The sequence below is a fragment of the Staurois parvus genome, unplaced genomic scaffold (assembly GCF_062004578.1).
Source record: "Staurois parvus isolate SC_StPar_1 unplaced genomic scaffold, SC_StPar_1.0 ptg001886l, whole genome shotgun sequence".
NCBI classification, from domain to species: Eukaryota; Metazoa; Chordata; class Amphibia; order Anura; family Ranidae; genus Staurois; species Staurois parvus.
In genome coordinates this window covers 145393-162927 of record NW_028319682.1, presented here as the reverse complement: position 1 = coordinate 162927, position 17535 = coordinate 145393, and the positions used below count along the sequence as shown (strand labels likewise).

Sequence of the window (17535 nt, the reverse complement as noted above, 5' to 3'; positions counted from 1 at the left end):
ACACATTCTTTAGAGTTTACGCTGTTGCTCAATATCTCCATCTCCCAGTGATTTGGTAAGGTTGTTCCCAGCCTAACTTTAGATGGCATCCAGACCCCGCTGGACTAGAGTTTACAATGATAACCTGAAAGTTAATTTTTAGAAACCACCACTGGAACCAACTCATTGTGTGGAGTATCTGGGCCTGGTCTTGTTCCTTTCTCAGGAGAGGTTTCTTCATGCTTCCTTGTTAACCTTGTACATACCAAATGTAGACAATTGGCAGACAGAGTTACTCACTGGCAGTTCCTGGACTCAGAGTGATCCCTACACCTGGAGGTGTTCCTGTATCATAGGTGGGTGGCACAGGATGTGGACCTGTAGGTCTCTAAAACAAACTACACAGGTTTGTATCCATGTGCAGGGATCCACTGGTGGAAGCAGTAGATCCCTGGTGCCCAAAATGCAGCCCTTTGGTATTTGATGTGCGACCCTTGGACCTCAGCAGTGTAGTGGGAACTTTGATTAGGCTCATTTCCTCTCTTAGGTCTGCAGTTCCTCTCAGACGTCAGATACACTCACCGGCCACTTTATTAGGTCCACCTGTTCAGTTGCTTGGTAGCACAAATGGCTAATCAGCCAATCACATGGCAGCAACTCAATGCATTTGGGCATTTGGACATGGTGAAGACGACTTTCTGAAGTTCAAATCAAGCATTAGAATGCAGAAGAAAGGGGATTCAAGTGACTTTGAATGTGGCATGGTTGTTGGTGCCAGACGGGCTGGTCTGAGTATTTCAAAAACTGCTGATCTACTGGGATTTTCACGCACAACCATCTCTAGGGTTTACAGAGAAAGGTCCGAAAAAGAAAAAATATCCAGTGAGCGGCAGTTGTGTTGAGGAAAATGCCTTGTTGGTGTCAGAGGAGAATGAGCAGACTGGTTCGAGATGAGGCAACAGTGGACTAAAATCTCTTAGAAATGTTTCCAACACCTTGTTGAATTTATGCCAGGAAGAATTAAGGCAGTTCCGAAGGCAAAGGGGGTCCAATCCGGGACTAGCAAGGTGGACGTAATAAAATGGCCAATGAGTGTCTAATGAACATTATGTGCAGCCTTTTGATGATGTCATGGGCCACATTAGCTCATAGGTTGGCAACCACTGTTGAAGATGCTCTGGTGGCACCATAAGATCTGTACATCTTGACTCTTAGTTCTACCAGATAAACATACTCTTAGTACTTTTCTGCTTCAAAACTAAGGCATGCCATTCGGGGGTCAGGTTGTCTTAGGCTGGCTGCGTTTTTTTTTTTTCATTTGCCAGTGTCCAGTCTTCTTATAGACAACAGTGTAACCCAAAGGTTTAAGATTTATTGGGGTTGATTTACTAAAACTGGAGAGTGCAAAATCTGGTGCAGCTGTGCATGGTAACCAATCAGCTTCTAACTTCAGTCTGTTCAAATAAGCTGCCAAAAAAAAACCTGAAAGCTGACTGGTTTCTATGCAGAGCTGCTCTCCTGGTTTAGTAAATTGACCCCATTCCGTCCATCAATGGACCCCAAGAAAATAATTTTACAGCGAGTACAACAAATCCTGTGTTATTGCTCGACCTTATGCATTTGTGCTTGTATGGGCTTGTATAGGGTAATTCCAGCTAAATACTGTATGTAGGTGGGACAAAATGACTACAGAACATATTCCGACTATAGTATACAGAGGAAGAGGGGGAAGTGTCCTGTAGTCAGGGGCGGATTGACCATTTGGAAACTCGGGCACTGCCAGAGGGCCCGGGGTCAGTAGGGGGCCCCATGAGATCCCCCTGGTACCTTTTCCATAGGCTTTTTTGAGTTTGGGCAAGGACACAGGGACCCCATGATCCCCTATTGCCCGGGGGCCCCATGAGTTGTCAGTCCGCCCCTGCCTGTACCCCTAACATACTACCTGTCCTAGGGTAACAAAGCTACTCCTCCATAGATACAGTACAATGAGTGAGTGTTGTCACCCTAGGTCTGAAAGTGTTTTACTGATAGAATCAGCAGGTGAAAATTAAGGGAAAAAAACAAAAAAAACTCAAAGGTAATGCAGCCACCACATCTAAAGGCTAGTAAGCCACAATATAGTACATTTTTGTTTCTGAGTTTAGATACCCTTTCAGATGTTTGATTTTCTTTAGTCTGTATTGACAGGGAAACTGATGACTTGTACTCAATGTCAATAGGCTGCATGAAGGACGTAAGACTGAATGGCTACAGACTGCCCATGGAAAACCAGTCCAGCTCTCCGGCAACCATGGTTAAGAAGCAAGGGGTGAGCAGAGGGTGTACCTCTGACGTCTGCAGGAGCGCTCCTTGTAGCCGGGGCTTTGTCTGCACTGACATGTGGATGTTACACGAATGCAGGTAAGACTGTCTTCTACCGGACCGGCAACTGGCAAGGCTTGCATGCTTCATTGGCTTCCTGTGTTGTAGGAGGGTGCTCTTCAAAGTGAACCTGTCAGACTAGTATGGACGTTGACAATGCATACTATTTTTCTTAAATGTGCAAATTTTTGTCCTCGCTTGACCGTTTGGAATCCTTAGTGGAACAAGAAAGCACTGACATACAGTTGGGTGTGGCCATTGGATCAGTGGTGCTCCTTTTTTAACCAAAGAGACAACCCAACGGCCAACTCAAGGAACGCACATAGCAGGCTGAAAAATGCTGCTGCTAATTACAAGTTCTGTTGATGGCAGGATCTCTAGAGATAATACCTTGCAATAGATTCACATGTAACCATTTGCTTTAGAAAACTGTATCTAGTGACATGAAGCCAAACACACTGAAAAACTGATTTTGGGTTCATAAACTTTAACCACTTCTTGACCGCGTTATAGCTGAATGACGGTTACAGCGTGATCATCCAGTTCTGGGAAGGTGTCATATGATGTCCTTCCAGAATGTGCCTGGCTGTGGCTGTGATTGCGGTGTCCTTTGGACACAGCTGATCACATGACACAGTAAAGGACAAATCACAGATGCCTTTTACCATGTGATTAGATGTGTCCAATCACAGCTGATCACCATGTAAACACACTTGCCGTTTATTGGCCGTACTTTCCTCACGCTGTCACAGCATGAGGAAAGTACTGCCGATAACTGGCAACTGTGAAATGATTCATCTACACTGATAATCAGGGCCCTGATTATCAGAGCCGATTGTCAGTGCTGCCCATCAGTGCTGGCAATTTGTGCCGTCAGTGCTGCCTGTTAGTGACCATCAGTATCGCATATCAGTGCAGCCTCGTCAGTGCCCACCAGTGTCGCCTCATCAGTGCCTATCAGTGCAGCCTCTTCAGTGCCTCCTCATCAATGCCCACCAGTGCCGCCTCATCAGTGCCTATCAGTGCAGCCTTATCAGTGCCTCCTCATCAGTGCCCACCAATGCCGTCTCATCAGTGCTTATCAGTGCAGCCTCATCAATGCCATCTCATCAGTGCAGCCTATCAGTGCCCATCAATGCTGCCTCCTCAGTGCCCTGATTATCATTGCAGCCCCATGCAGGTTGTCAGTGCCCATCAGTGCAGCCTATCAGTGTATCCTCATTAGTGCCCATCAATGCAGCCTCATTAGTTCCCATCAGTGCACCCTCTCAGTGTATCCCCATCAGTGCCAATCAATGCAGCCTCATTAGTTCCCATAAGTGCAGCCTCATCAGTGCCCATCAATGCAGCCTCATTAGTTCCCATCAGTGCAGCCTCATCATTTCCGATCAGTGCACCCTCTCAGTGTATCCCCATCAGTGCCAATCAATGCAGCCTCATTAGTTCCCATAAGTGCAGCCTCATCAGTGCCCATCAATGCAGCCTCATTAGTTCCCATAAGTGCAGCCTCATCAGTGCCCATCAATGCAGCCTCATTAGTTCCCATCAGTTCAGCCTCATCATTTCCGATCGGTGCAGCCTATCAGTGTATCCTCATCAGTGCCAATCAATGCAGCCTCATTAGTTCCCATCAGTGCAGCCTCATCAGTGCCCATCAGTGCAGCCTCATCGACGCACATCAGTGAAGTAGAAAAATTACCTGTTTGCAAAATTTTTTAATAGAAACACAGAAAAACATTTACTTTTTTTCAAAGTTTTTGGTCTTTTCTCATTTATAGTGCAAAAATAAAAAACCCAGTGATGATTAAATACCACCAAAAAGAAGCTCTATTTGTGTGATAAAAATTTCATATGAGTGTTGCATGACCGCGCAATTGTCATTCAAAGTGCAACAGCGCTGAAAGCTGAAAATTGGCCTGGGCAGGAAGGGGGTAAAAGTGCCCGGTAGGCAAGTGGATTAGCTTGAGTTTGGCGTTAAATTTGCCGGCACACAATGCTAACATTTTTTTTCGTACTCCTCTGTTATTTAGCTGCCCCCCAGGGTACCTGTTGATAGAGAACGTCACTGGCCAGTGGTGCCTGTATACGGTGTGCGCTCAAAGCCCGTGCAAATATGGCACCTGCATACCGCGATCGGACGCCGAGTTCTCCTGCCTCTGCGCACAGGGATTCGCTGGAAGCAACTGCGATGTCACCCTTTACACCCTGGACCCGGGATCCACGCTCAGCACTTTCCTCATCACCTGCATTGGCTCCACCGCCCTGATCGGTAAAATTCGAAATGCTTACAAACGTTTGTTTCTTTGGCTACATTGTAACAAGACAGAACAGCATTATATCATTTATTATGGAGCATGCAACGGGTGGAGCTGGGACACCCAAAACTCCCAGGTGGACAGAAACAGAGTTGGGTATTTTGGCAGGGAGATGTCACTGATGGAGTATCCAATGTCAAGGTCAGGGTCAGGGTCAGGGGACCCTTCAAGTATCACATGTTGGTGGACTCTTACTTTAAGACATGGAAGCTAATTGGATACTATATATTGCAGTCAATATTCTTCAATATTTAAAGGCCAGGCCAGAAAACTATCGCAAAGTAGTTTTTGAAGAAGAGATCTAATTGGTGGCTCTAGATTTGCCCCCCTCCCTTACCACTTCTTACCTTTCCGCCCAAGGTCAGCGCCTTACCTGCCCATACCTCACCCCAGCCTTGGATAGCAAATACATGATTGTCTACAGAGCTGATGTAACAGACAGAACATCCGCTGACCCTGCTTATGTTCCTCCCTGCTGTAGCTGTGATTGCCGGTGCTGTACTTCTCTCCCGCTGCAAGAAGAAGAAGAGGATGAATGAGGGCGTCTACCATGTGTCCGCTTATCACGATGAACCCGAGGACACCAGGCAGAACATCTTCCATTACAATGAGGAGGGAGGCGGCGAGGAGGATCAGGTGAGCTCATTGTGGTTTTCCAGTGATAAAGCCAACAAAACGTCCATTGCTCGGTGTGCGGGACGGGGACACTATAAGAAGGAGAGAAAAGAGAGAGTAGATGGGTGTGAGAATGGGGGGGGGGATGACAGCGGACAGAAGGTGGCAAGAAAGAGAGAAAAAGGAAAAGAGAAAAGGGGGGAGAGAGAGAATGAGAGAAGAAAGAGGCACATGTGGGGGAGGAAGGTGGAGGAAGAGAAAAAGAGTGAGGGAGATGGGGAGGAGGAGAGAAAGGAGGGGAGAGGGAGAGTGAAAGAGAAGGGGAGAGGGAGACTGGGGGAGAAGATGGCGGGAGGGGGGATGGTAGATGGAAAGGAGGGGAGAGGGAGAGAGAAAGGAAAGGTGAGCTAAAGAGAAACAGAGGGGGGAGAGGGAGACCAAGGAGGTGGGGAGAAATGAGGAGAGAGGAGGAGAGGGAAATGATGGGGAGGGAGATGGTGGGAGAGGGAGACGATGAAGGAGGAGGTGGTGGGAGAGGGAGACAGCTGGGTGGAGGAAGGAGACAGTGAAACAGAGGAGGGAGAGGGAGACTGAGGAGGGGGGAGAAATGGGGAGAGAGAAGAAGGAAATGATGCGGAGGGAGATGGTGGAGGAGGAGATGGTGGGAGAGGGAGATGGTGGGAGAGGGAGATGGTGGGAGATGGTGGAGGAGGAGATGGTGGGAGAGGGAGACGATGAAAGAGGAGATGGTGGGAGAGGGAGACGGTGGAGGAGGAGATGGTGGGAGAGGGAGATGGTGGAGGAGGAGATGGTGGGAGAGGGAGATGGTAGGAGAGGGAGACGATGAAAGAGGAGATGGTGGGAGAGGGAGACGATGAAGGAGGAGGTGGTGGGAGAGGGAGACAGCTGGGTGGAGGAAGGAGACAGTGAAACAGAGGAGGGAGAGGGAGACTGAGGAGGGGGGAGAAATGGGGAGAGAGAAGAAGGAAATGATGGGGAGAGAGATGGTGGAGGAGGAGATGGTGGGAGAGGGAGATGGTGGGAGAGGGAGATGGTGGAGGAGGAGATGGTGGGAGAGGGAGACGATGAAAGAGGAGATGGTGGGAGAGGGAGACGGTGGAGGAGGAGATGGTGGGAGAGGGAGATGGTGGAGGAGGAGATGGTGGGAGAGGGAGACGATGAAAGAGGAGATGGTGGGAGAGGGAGACGGTAGAGGAGGAGATGGTGGGAGAGGGAGACGGTGGAGGAGGAGATGGTGGGAGAGGGAGATGGTTGAGGAGGAGATGGTGGGAGAGGGAGACGGTGGAGGAGGAGATGGTGGGAGAGGGAGACGGTGGAAGAGGAGATGGTGGGAGAGGGAGACGGTGGAGGAGGAGATGGTGGGAGAGGGAGACGGTGGAGGAGGAGATGGTGGGAGAGGGAGATGGTGGAGAAAAAGATGGTGGGTGTCACATACCTGGTCGAAGAGCCTGATGGACTCTGACCATATCAAAGCAAGAGTACCAGATGGACACCAGTGAGCAGGAACCAGGAGCAGGCTGGCACTGGGGACAGCAGACAGGCCCAGGCTGGTAGCAGACAGGCATTGAGCAGCACCAGTGGAAAATAAGCAGAAGCAGCAGGCAGTCTAGCAGCCTATTCAGATGAATCGGGTCATACACAGGCAGACAGATCAGGTGGAGATGCGTAGGCAGCAGCAAAGTCAGGCCGAGTCGGTAACAGATCAGTGGAGCAGCAGCAGCAGCAGCAGCAGCAGCAGCAGCAAGGGGTTAAGGCAGAAGCGAGGTCAGAGGCAAGCCGGGGTCAGTGCAGGTGGAGTTCAGGAGTAGTCAAGACAAGTCAGGTCAGTAACAGCAGCCAAATGCACAGTAACAGGTTGCAGGTATGCACAGGAATGCTGTAGACAAGACAAACTGAAGCATAGCATAGATTCATAGATTCAGTTTAAATAGCCCACTTGGCGCCAATGCGAGCAACAGATGTACGCGTAAGCAACAGATAGGCGCGCGTGAGCAACAGATTGTACACATTTCCTACGTGCATGTAAAGGAACGCGAATTAGCCTTTGCCTATGCATGGGACGCCATCCAGAGGAGCCATCCTGTCTGCTGGTATGCCTTTTCTGATAGTGGGAGAGGGAGATGGGGGAGAAGGAGATGGTGGGAGAGTGAGATGGCCGGGTTGGGGGGGAGTGGACATGGTGGGAGAGGGAGACGGTAGAATAGGAGATTGTGGGAGATGGTGGAGGGGGAGATGGTGGGAGAGGGAGTAGGTAACGGAGATGGTGGGAGAGGGAGATGGTGGAGAAGGAGATTGTGGGAGAGGGAGACGGTGGAGAAGGAGATTGTGGGAGAGGGAGACAGCCAAGTGGGGAAAGGAGATGGTGGGACAGGGAGACAGTGGAGAAGGAGATGGTGGGAGTGGGAGATGCCCGGGTGTGGGAGGGAGATGATGGAGATGGTAGGAGAGGAAGACAGTGGAGAAAGATGGTGGGAGAGGGAGACAGCCGGGTAAGGGAGAGAGACTGTAGAGTAAGAGATGGTGGGAGAGGGAGATGGTGAAGGTGGAGATGGTGGGGGAGGGAGACGGTGGAGAAGGAGATGGTGGGAGAGGGAGACAGCCAGGTGGGGGACGTAGATGTTGGAGGAGGAGATGGTTGGAGAGGAAGACAGTGCAGATGGTTGGAAAGAAAGACAGTGGAGAAGGAGATGATGGGAGAGGGAGACAGCCAGGTGGGAGAGGGGGAGTGGAGAAGGAGATGGTGGGAGAGGGAGATGGTGGAGTAGGAGATGGTGGGAGAGGGAGACGGTGGAGAAGGAGATGGCGGGAGAAGGAGACAGTGGAGAAGGAGATGGAGGGAGAGAGAGACAGACGGGTGGGGAAAGTTGACAGTGGACGAGGAGATGGTGGGACAGGGAGACAGTGGAAAAGAAGATGGTGGGAGAGGATAAGGTGCGGGAGGAAGACAGAGGAGGAGGAGATGGTGGGAGAGGGAGACAGTAGAGAAGGTGATGGTGGGAGAGGGAGATGACGAAGGATGGTGGGAGAGGAAGGATGGTGAACAAAGAGATGGTGGGAGAGAGAGATGGTGAAGGAGGTAGTGGGAGAGGGAGATGATGGAGAAGGAGATGGTGGGAGAGTGAGACAGCCAGGTGGGGAAAGTAAATGGTGGGACAGGGAGACAGTGGAGAAGGAGATGGTAGGAAAGGGAGATGACAATGTGGGGAGGGATACAGTGGATGAGGAGATGGTGGGAGAGGAAGACAGTGGAGAAGGAGATTGTGGGAGAGGGAGATGGCCGGGTGTGGGAGGGAGATGGTGGAGATGGAGATGATAGGAGAGGAAGACAGTCGAGAAAGATGGTGGAAGAGGGAGACAGTGGAGAGGGAGACGGTGGAGATGGAGGTGGCTGAGTGGGGTAGGGAGATGGAGAAGGAGAGGGTTGTAGAAAGACAACTGGGTGGGGTAGTGAGATGGTGGTGAAGGAGAGAGAATCAGAGGGATGGAAACAAAAAAGAGGGAGACAGTGAGAGGGGAGAGAAAGTGGGTGGGTAGAAGGGGATGTGAAAGAAAAAGAAGGGGAAGAAGGAATGGAGAACTAACTGGCTCTGTGTGAATAGTACAACGTTTGGACCGGTTACTGGCGATCTCTTTCATCATGTAAGCTGCTCCGGGATATTGGAATTTCCATGGCAGAGAACTGAAGCAAGGTTTTTTTTTTTTGTGAATCTGCTGCAAGGCTTCTTCCCTGGAGATCCTGCAAGTAGCAGCACTTCCTGTTGTGGGCTGACAATGTCAATTCATGGCCTTGCAATTGGTAGCAGTGTTGTAACCCCCCCCCCCGCATGCACTTCACCCTGTCCTGTTAGCAGACCTGATAGCGGCCAAATGAAAGCACGCATGTTGCAGACGCCATGTTCCGTGTTTCTGTTTTCTGTCCATTCTATATGATAGTCCTATATAGTAAATTTTAGAAAGTCATTTTATGACGAAAGGCGGGCATAGAGAAGCCGAACTGTGATAGGCTAGTAATGGGTTAAACCGTAACCCGCCATCTTTTTCCAGTCGAAATAAAAGTTTGTGGTTCTCCAATCAGCTCTAATTACTGTGATTATTCCCCCGCAGGACGCCTTCAACATGACAGACCTCCATCTGTCTCTGCGGAACAGCCCGGCGCCGTCTCTCGGCAGGAGGGTGAAGGATCGCCGCGTCCACAGCCCCCTGAGCTACGACTACGACCCGACTGACCGCCAGAAGGCTCCATCGAGAGCGCCAGCGTCCAGGCTGAGCTGCTCCTTTACCAGCGGAGATTTCGGGCAGTACTTCTACGACGTCTGTCAGGACGCCGTCTACATGCACTCCTCCTGCGACAGCTTGAAGGTGTACGACACGGAGGGGGTCGGCTCCAGCGCCGGCAGCCTGAGCACGCTGGCCTCGTCCGGGGTGGAGTCGGATCTGGAGTACGAGGACGTGAGAGCGTGGGGGCCCAAATTTTACTATCTCAGTAAACTTTATTCCTACACGGAGGACGACGATTCGCAGTGAAGGGTGGGGGGGGGGGAGGAGGGAGACGGGCGCACCGCCGCGGCACATCCATGCAACGCTCGTCTGCACAAAGCGAAGACGGACGGCAACACCGACACTCGTGATAAATTGCTACAATAAAAAATATATCTTGATTTTAATAGCACAAACTTCAGTGCAGACGAGGCAGAACTTTTTTTTTAGGAAAAAAAAAAAAAGCCGCGGCATTGTTTGCTTGACCACAGAGCTGACGCTCTATCAATTCACTATCAATGCAAGGCTTACAAGCGCTGCGGGAACCTTCAGGAACTTTGTAAGTTGTGACAACCCTTTCGGTGACCCCCTTAAAGTGTATGTCCAGACAAGAAGTTTTCTTTTTTTTTTTTAGTTATGGATGCAGAGGGGAGGGGTTAGAACTCCTGTCGGGTCTTTACTGCTATCCAGGGCTTCCTATAGAGTGGACCTCTGACCTTCCCTTCCATCCTGCAGTTGGACCGGCTCCTCTCCTGCAAGGGCTTCCTCTGATTTCGCTGCACACTGTTTCACCAGACAGGAAGCGCTAGAAAATCTGCAACGGGGCTACAGGCAGAAATAAAAAAAAAAAAAAAAAGTCGGGGTTCTAGCTCTATTTTAATTTTATTTTAAAGAATATCATTTTTATTTCTGTCTGTGTCGCCTGTTGGAGATCGTCGCTCATTTCTTGTCTGGTACAACTTTGTCAGCAGAACCCAGTGAGGGTAAATCGCTCTAACACAGCCACAGTTAGTAGTAAAAACCTGGCAGGGGTTCAGAAATTAAATTAAAAAAAAAACAAAAAAACCCCCCAAAAAAAACAAAACAAAAAACCCCCCCAAAAAATAAAAAAAAGACACCTTGCCTACTCTCCCGTCCTGACCACGGCAGTTTCACCAGACAGGAAGCGCTAGAAAATCTGCAACGGGGCCACAGGCAGAAATAAAAAAAAAAACAGTCGGGGTTCTAGCTTTATTTTAATTTTATTTTAAAGAATATCATTTTTATTTCTGTCTGTGTTGCCTGTTGGAGATCAACGCTCATTTCCTGTCTGGTACAACTTTGTCAGCAGAACAGGAAGTGAGGGTAAATCGCTCTAAAACAGCCTCAGTTAGTAGTAAAAACCTGGCAGGGGTTCGAAAATTAAATAAAAAAAACAAAAAAAAACCCCCAAAAAACAAAAGAAACGAAACAAAAAAACCCCCCCCAAAAAATAAAAAAAAGACACCTTGCCTACTCTCCCGTCCTGACAACGGCAGTTTCACCAGACAGGAAGCGCTAGAAAATCTGCAACGGGGCCACAGGCAGAAATAAAAAAAAACAGTCGGGGTTCTAGCTTTATTTTAAAGAATATCATTTTTATTTCTGTCTGTGTTGCCTGTTGGAAATCGTCGCTCATTTCCTGTCTGGTACAACTTTGTCAGCAGAACAGGAAGTGAGGGTAAATCGCTCTAACACAGCCTCAGTTAGTAGTAAAAGCCTGGCAGGGAATCGACAATTAAATTAAAAAAACAAACCCCCCCCCAATAAAACAAAACAAACCCCCCCCAAAAAAAACCACACTTTGCCTACTCTCCCGTCCTGACAACGGCAGTTTCACCAGACAGGAAGCGCTAGAAAATCTAGAATGGGGCCACAGGCAGAAATAAAAAAAATAAAAACCTGTCGGGGTTCTAGCTTTCTTTTAATTTAATTTTATTTTAACTTTATTTTATTTTAAAGAAAATCATTTTTATTTCTGTCTGTGTCGCCTGTTGGAGATCGTCGCTCATTTCCTGTCTGGTACAACTTTGTCAGCAGAACAGGAAGTGAGGATAAATCGCTCTAACACAACCTTAGTTAGTAGTAAAAACCTGGCAGGGGTTCAAAAATTAAATTTAAAAAAAAAAAAACCCCCAAAAAACAAAAAACACTTTGCCTAGGCAGACACTTTAAGCCATTTTTTTGTAGTAATCATTTTTTGTGTCTCACCCTTTAAATAAGTGGGATAGTTGGATGGCAAATATTGTGCTAGGATAGTGAATACTTCTTTTTAACGTGTTTAAAGGTCGTGGTTTAGTTTTTGTGGGAACTGAACGGTTGGCATCGACTTAAAAGTCAAAACACCAGAAAAAAAAAAAAAAATCTCTTCCAGGTGAACTGTACAAATTGCAAAGGTTTTTGACTGCAGATTCTTACCTGCTGCTGTGCTGTAGATAGGGAGATAAGCCGCTCCAGTGCACCTGCTGTAGAGTGCGAAGCAGGGGGTCCGACTCTTAGAACCAAGACCCCCCACACACCCCAGTATATCCTTTAAATCCTAACTCCAGCCAATTTTTTTTTTTTTTTAATTTTTGGGAGATTTTCTCTGACTTCCTGTCTCTGTGACACCTGTACAAGAAGTAGGGAGTGCGGGTGTCATCGGGACGGGAAGTAATTTTTTTGAATGCAAAAAGTTGAGTTTTTGGTTCTATAGACTTCAATGGAAATGCTGCAAGTAGGAATTGCGTTTTTGCATTTTTTTGCAAAAAAAATGTAAAAGATCCCCACCAAAAAAACGCAAAGTGCATTAAAAACGCAAAATAAAACGCAATGCAGAAACGGCTCAAGCGCCACCTGCATAGGCGTGAACCTAGCCTAATAGGGACGCAGATGGCAATTAAAATCAGACAGGTTTTTAACCCTCTCCTATAAATAAAAAAAAAAAAAAAAAAAAAAAACTATTTTGGCTGGAATTCGGTTTTAAGTATCTAACCAAAGATGGGACTCCTAGTGCAGGACTGTGCTGGGGATGGCTGCAATTTGATGTCCTGCTCTGTGCAAATGGTCACAGGATTAAATGAATTTAATAGGATGCAAAAATAATAAAATTTAAAATGTAAATAAAAATAAAAATATAATTTCAATTAAAAAAAAATCAGTCAAAAATTTTATTCAATGAAAATAAACTTAAATTAAAATAAATGTAAATTCAATGTAATGGAAAGCAAATTAAGGCAGGGGGTGGTTGCAATTTGCTCTGTGCACAATTATACAGGGGCTTAAATTAATTTAATGGGATGCAAATGATTACAATTTTAATCAAAATACATCTAAATGTAATTCAAATAAAATAAATAAAATTTAATTGAATTAAAAAATAAATTTCAATGAAATTAAAATAAATGTCAATTTAATGGGATGCAAATGAATGCAGAGGGTGGCTGCAATTTGAGGTCCTGTGCTGTGCAAATTTATACAGGGAATTAAATTAATGTAACAGGATGCAAATTAATAAAATGTAAATGAAAATAAATCTAAATGTAACCTAAATAAAAATATTTGTTAAAAATTTAATTAAATAAAAATACATTTAAAATAAATTTTTAATTCCTTCTGTACTGAAATGTATTGCAATTGTACTGTCTCCCTTATATTGTAAAGATGTGCGCAAACTGTTGGCACTATATAAGTCCTGTATAATAATAATAATAATAAATTAAATGTAAATTTAATGGGATGCAAACTAATGCAGAGGATGGCTTCGGTTTGATGTCATGCTCTGTGCAAGTTTATACAGGAGATTAAAGCAATATACTGTGATGGAATGCGAATTAATAAAATTGAAATTAAATCTAAATGTAATTTAAATAAAATAAAAATAATATTTACATTAAATAAATCAAAACTATATTAAAATAATACGTTTAAGTGTCAATTTAATGGGATGTACATGAATGCAGGGGATGGCTGCAATTTGAGATCCTGCGCTGTGCAAATTTATGCAGGGAATTAACTTAATGTAATGGGATGCAAATTAATAAAATATAAATGAAAATAAATCTAAATGTAACCTAAATAAAATAAATACAAATATTTATGTTAAAAATTAAATTAAATAAAAATACATTTAAATTAAATTAGATGTAAATTTAATGGGATGCAAATTAATGCAGAGGATGGCTTCAGTTTGAGGTTATGCTCTGTGCAAGTTTTTACAGGAGATTAAAGCAATATACTGTAATGGAATGCAAATTATTAAAATTGAAATTAAATCTAAATGTAATTTAACTAAAATAAAAATAATAATATTTACATTAAATAAATCAAAAGTACATTAAAATAATACATTTAAGTGTCAATTTAATGGGATGTAAATGAATGCAGGGGATGGCTGCAATTTGATGACATGCTCTGTGCACATTTATACAGGAGCTAAAATTAAGTTATTAGGATGTGAATAAAATTTAAATTAAATGAAATCTAAAAAAAAAAAAAAAAAAAAGAGGGACGGTGTTTTCCTCCCTATTTTTTCTTTTTTGGTTTACAAAAAACTAGGGATGTAGCAGTTTTGCATTTTATCCATATAAGATTAAATGGAATCTAAATGTAATTTATTGACTCTAATACAATTAAATAAAAATAATCATAAAATTTACATTAAATAAATATTTCATTTCTTAAAGTATAAATTTAAATTAAATGTATATTTAATGGGATACAAATGAATACAGGGGATGGCTGCAATTTGATGTTGTGTTCTGTGTAGATTTCTTGAAAAAAGAAGGAGCCAATTACAGTAGTGAGCAGAGAATGTTGGGAAATCCTGACCAAAGAGTAATGTTACCATAGTGGCAACAGGAAGGTAATATACAGTGCCTTGAAAAAGTATTCATACCCCTTGAAATTTTCCACATTTTGTCATGTTACAACCAAAACCGTCAATGTATTTATTGGGATTGGATGTGATGGACCGACACAAAGTGAAGTGGAAGGAAAATGAGAAATCGTTCTCAACATTTGTGACCAATAGATCTGTGAAAAGTGTGGCAGCATTTGTATTCAGCCCCCCCGGAGTCAATACTTTGTAGGACCCCCTTTGGCTGCAATTCCAGCTGCAAGTCTTTTTGGGGATGTCTCTTTGCACATCTGGAGAGGGACATTTCTGCCCATTCTTCTTTGCAGAATCCCTCAAGCTCTGTCAGATTGGATGGAGGGCGTCTGGGAACAGCAATTTTCAGGTATGGCCACAGATTCTCCATTGGATTTGGGTCTGGACTGTGACTGGGCCATTCTAACACATGAAGATGCTTTGATCGGAACCATTCCATTGTAGGTCTGGCTGGATGTTTCGGGTCGTTGTCCTGCTGGAAGGGGTCTCAAGTCTTCTGCAGACTCTAGCAGGTTTTCTTCTAAGACTGCCCTGTATTTGGCTCCATCCATCCTCCCATCAACTCTGACCAGCTTCCCTGTCCCTGCAGAAGAAAAGCATCCCCACAGCTTAATGCTGCCACCACCATGTTTCATGGTGGGGATGGTGTGTTCAGGGTGATGTGCAGTGTTAGTTTTCCACCACACATGGCGTTTTTGCTTTTAGGCCAAAAAGTTCAATTTTGGTCTCATCTGACCAGAGCCCCTTCTTCCACATATTTGCTGTGTCCCTCACATGGCTTCTCGTAAACTGCAAACAGGACTTATGGCTTTCTTCCAACAATGGCTTTCTTCTTACCACTCTTCCATAAAGGCCAGATTTGTGGAGTGAACGACTAATAGTTGTCCTGTGGACAGATTCTCCCCCCCGGGCTGTGGATCTCTGCAGCTCCTCCAGAGTTCCCATGGGTCTCTTGGCTGCTTCTCTGATGAATGCTCTCCTTGCCCGGCCTGTCAGTTTAGGTGGACGGCCATGTCTTGGTAGGTTTGCAGTTGTGCCATACGCTTTCCATTTTCGGATGATGGATTGAACAGTGCTGCGTGAGATGGTCAAAGCTTGAGATTTCTTTTATAACCTAACCCTGCTTTAAACTTCTCCACAACTTTATCCCTGACCTGCCTGGTGTGTTCCTTGGCCTTCATGATGCTGTTTGTTGACTAATGTTCTCTAACAAACCTCTGAGGGCTTCACAGAACATCTGTATTTATACTGAGATTAACCCCTAGACGCTGAGTGCACACAAATGACCTCTTGGTGTCTGGGCCTTGACGCTGAGCGGCCGCATATTTGCGTACCATTTGAATATACATATGTGCTGAGAGCGTGCGCCCTACGCGCTCCCAGTACATATATTCGTGACTCATGGAAAGGTCCCGTTCTCCCCTTGCGATCTGGACCTTTTCCAATCATGTGACTGCCATGACAGCGAATCAAGGTGGTCATGTGACCCTAAAACCCCACCCCCACCTCCCAGCTTCTGAAACCTCTTAAAGGGCTGGGAGGCACAAAGGGGTTAATGCTCTCCTTGCCCGGCTTGTCAGTTTAGGTGGACGGCCATGTCTTGGTAGGTTTGCGGTTGTGCTGTACTCTTTCCATTTTCGAATGATGGATTAAACAAAGCTTGGAATTTCTTTTATAACCTAACCCTGCTTTAAACTTCTCCACAACTTTTTCCCTGACCTATCTGGTGTGTTCCTTGGCCTTCATGATGCTGTTTGTTAACTAATGTTCTCCAACAAACCTCTGAGGGCTTCACAGAACAGCTAGATTTATACTGAGATCACATGACACACAGGGAGATTCTATTTACAAATGAGGTGACTTCTGAAGGCAATCGGATCCACTAGATTTTAGTTAGGGTTATCAGAGTAAAGGGTGCTGAATACAAATGCACGCCACGCTTTTCAGATATTTATTTGTAAAACATTTTGAAAACCATTTATTATCATTTTCCTTCTACTTCACAAGTATGTTCCACTTTGCGTTGGTCTACGTAAAATCCCTATAAAAGACATTGACGTTTTTGGTTGTAACGTGACAGCATGGGGAAATTTCATGGGGTATGAATACTTTTTCAATGCACTGTATGTGTACATTACACTTCAGAGATACGGGCATCTTGGACAAAGTGATTTTCTTTGCAAAGCCCCTTCCAAATACCCAATACTTACCTTGCCAGGATCCGCCTACTGCCCTTTCCTCCATTGCAGCAGCTGGGTGTAGGGGAGCATCAGACCTTCTACTAGGACCGTGCTTGAGTATAGCGGTCACATGACCAGGGAAGTGCCACCATTGCTCTCCTTGGTGTCTGATACCAGCTACCACCAGGGATGTTAGTACTGGCTGCAGTGAAGGTAGGAGCGAGGGAGTTACATGCGGCTCACTGAGTGGACTACGTTCACGGGGGACCTTTTACAAAGACGTTGTCCATTGGCCCTCAATGCGCACGTTGACAATTTCTCTGTGAAGTGAACATAAACCTGAACATTGTACGTCTCCTATTTGCTGCCTTTCGGTCTGTTGAAAACATTTTGTTATATCAGGTTGATAATTGCAAACATTTACTGTTGCTCCTGCCGCAAGAAAACTCAAGATTCGGATAGAACTTTAGCTTCCTCTATTGTTGGACTTGCTGATCACTGTAAGCTGCTGTTTTCATTGAAGGTGACCTCTGCGTGGTTGCTGGCAAGCTGAATCACATCGATGGTTTCTTATAGATCTTGGCAACACCCAACGCAAAGATATCCACACTAGAATGTCCGGTTCTGACAAACTGTTTTCATTACAAAGCCAAATGATGGTATCATGCTCTCCCGATGAAACCTTTATAATAGAGGGGAGCCTTTCTCAATTTTTTCAATTTGGGCAAACCTTAGAAATATTTTTTTCGGAGGGGTTCCCTAAGACCTGAAAATAATTTCAATTTCAGGAATAAACAAAATAACAACAAATTTGCTGTTCCTAGAGAATTTGACAGCAAGAGCAGAGCATTTTACAGCACCCTGACAAAATGATTTTCTTGTACCTTTACACTAGTGGTCCATTGAATAGTGACCCCTT

General features: G+C 45.3%; 1 protein-coding gene across 1 annotated transcript in view; it reads left to right on the top strand.

Annotated features, from left to right (window-relative positions):
- LOC149433876 (neural-cadherin-like) overlaps window positions 1–11157 on the top strand; it is a 183754-nt gene extending 172597 nt beyond the window's left edge. Inside the window, exons 30-33 of the mRNA XM_089664339.1 lie at window positions 2199–2379; window positions 4371–4609; window positions 5137–5291; window positions 9396–11157. Of these exons, the coding sequence (XP_089520465.1) occupies window positions 2199–2379; window positions 4371–4609; window positions 5137–5291; window positions 9396–9815 (995 nt within the window). The 3' untranslated portion in view covers window positions 9816–11157. The remainder of the gene's footprint in view (window positions 1–2198; window positions 2380–4370; window positions 4610–5136; window positions 5292–9395) is intronic.
- Window positions 11158–17535: the final 6378 nt, after the last annotated feature.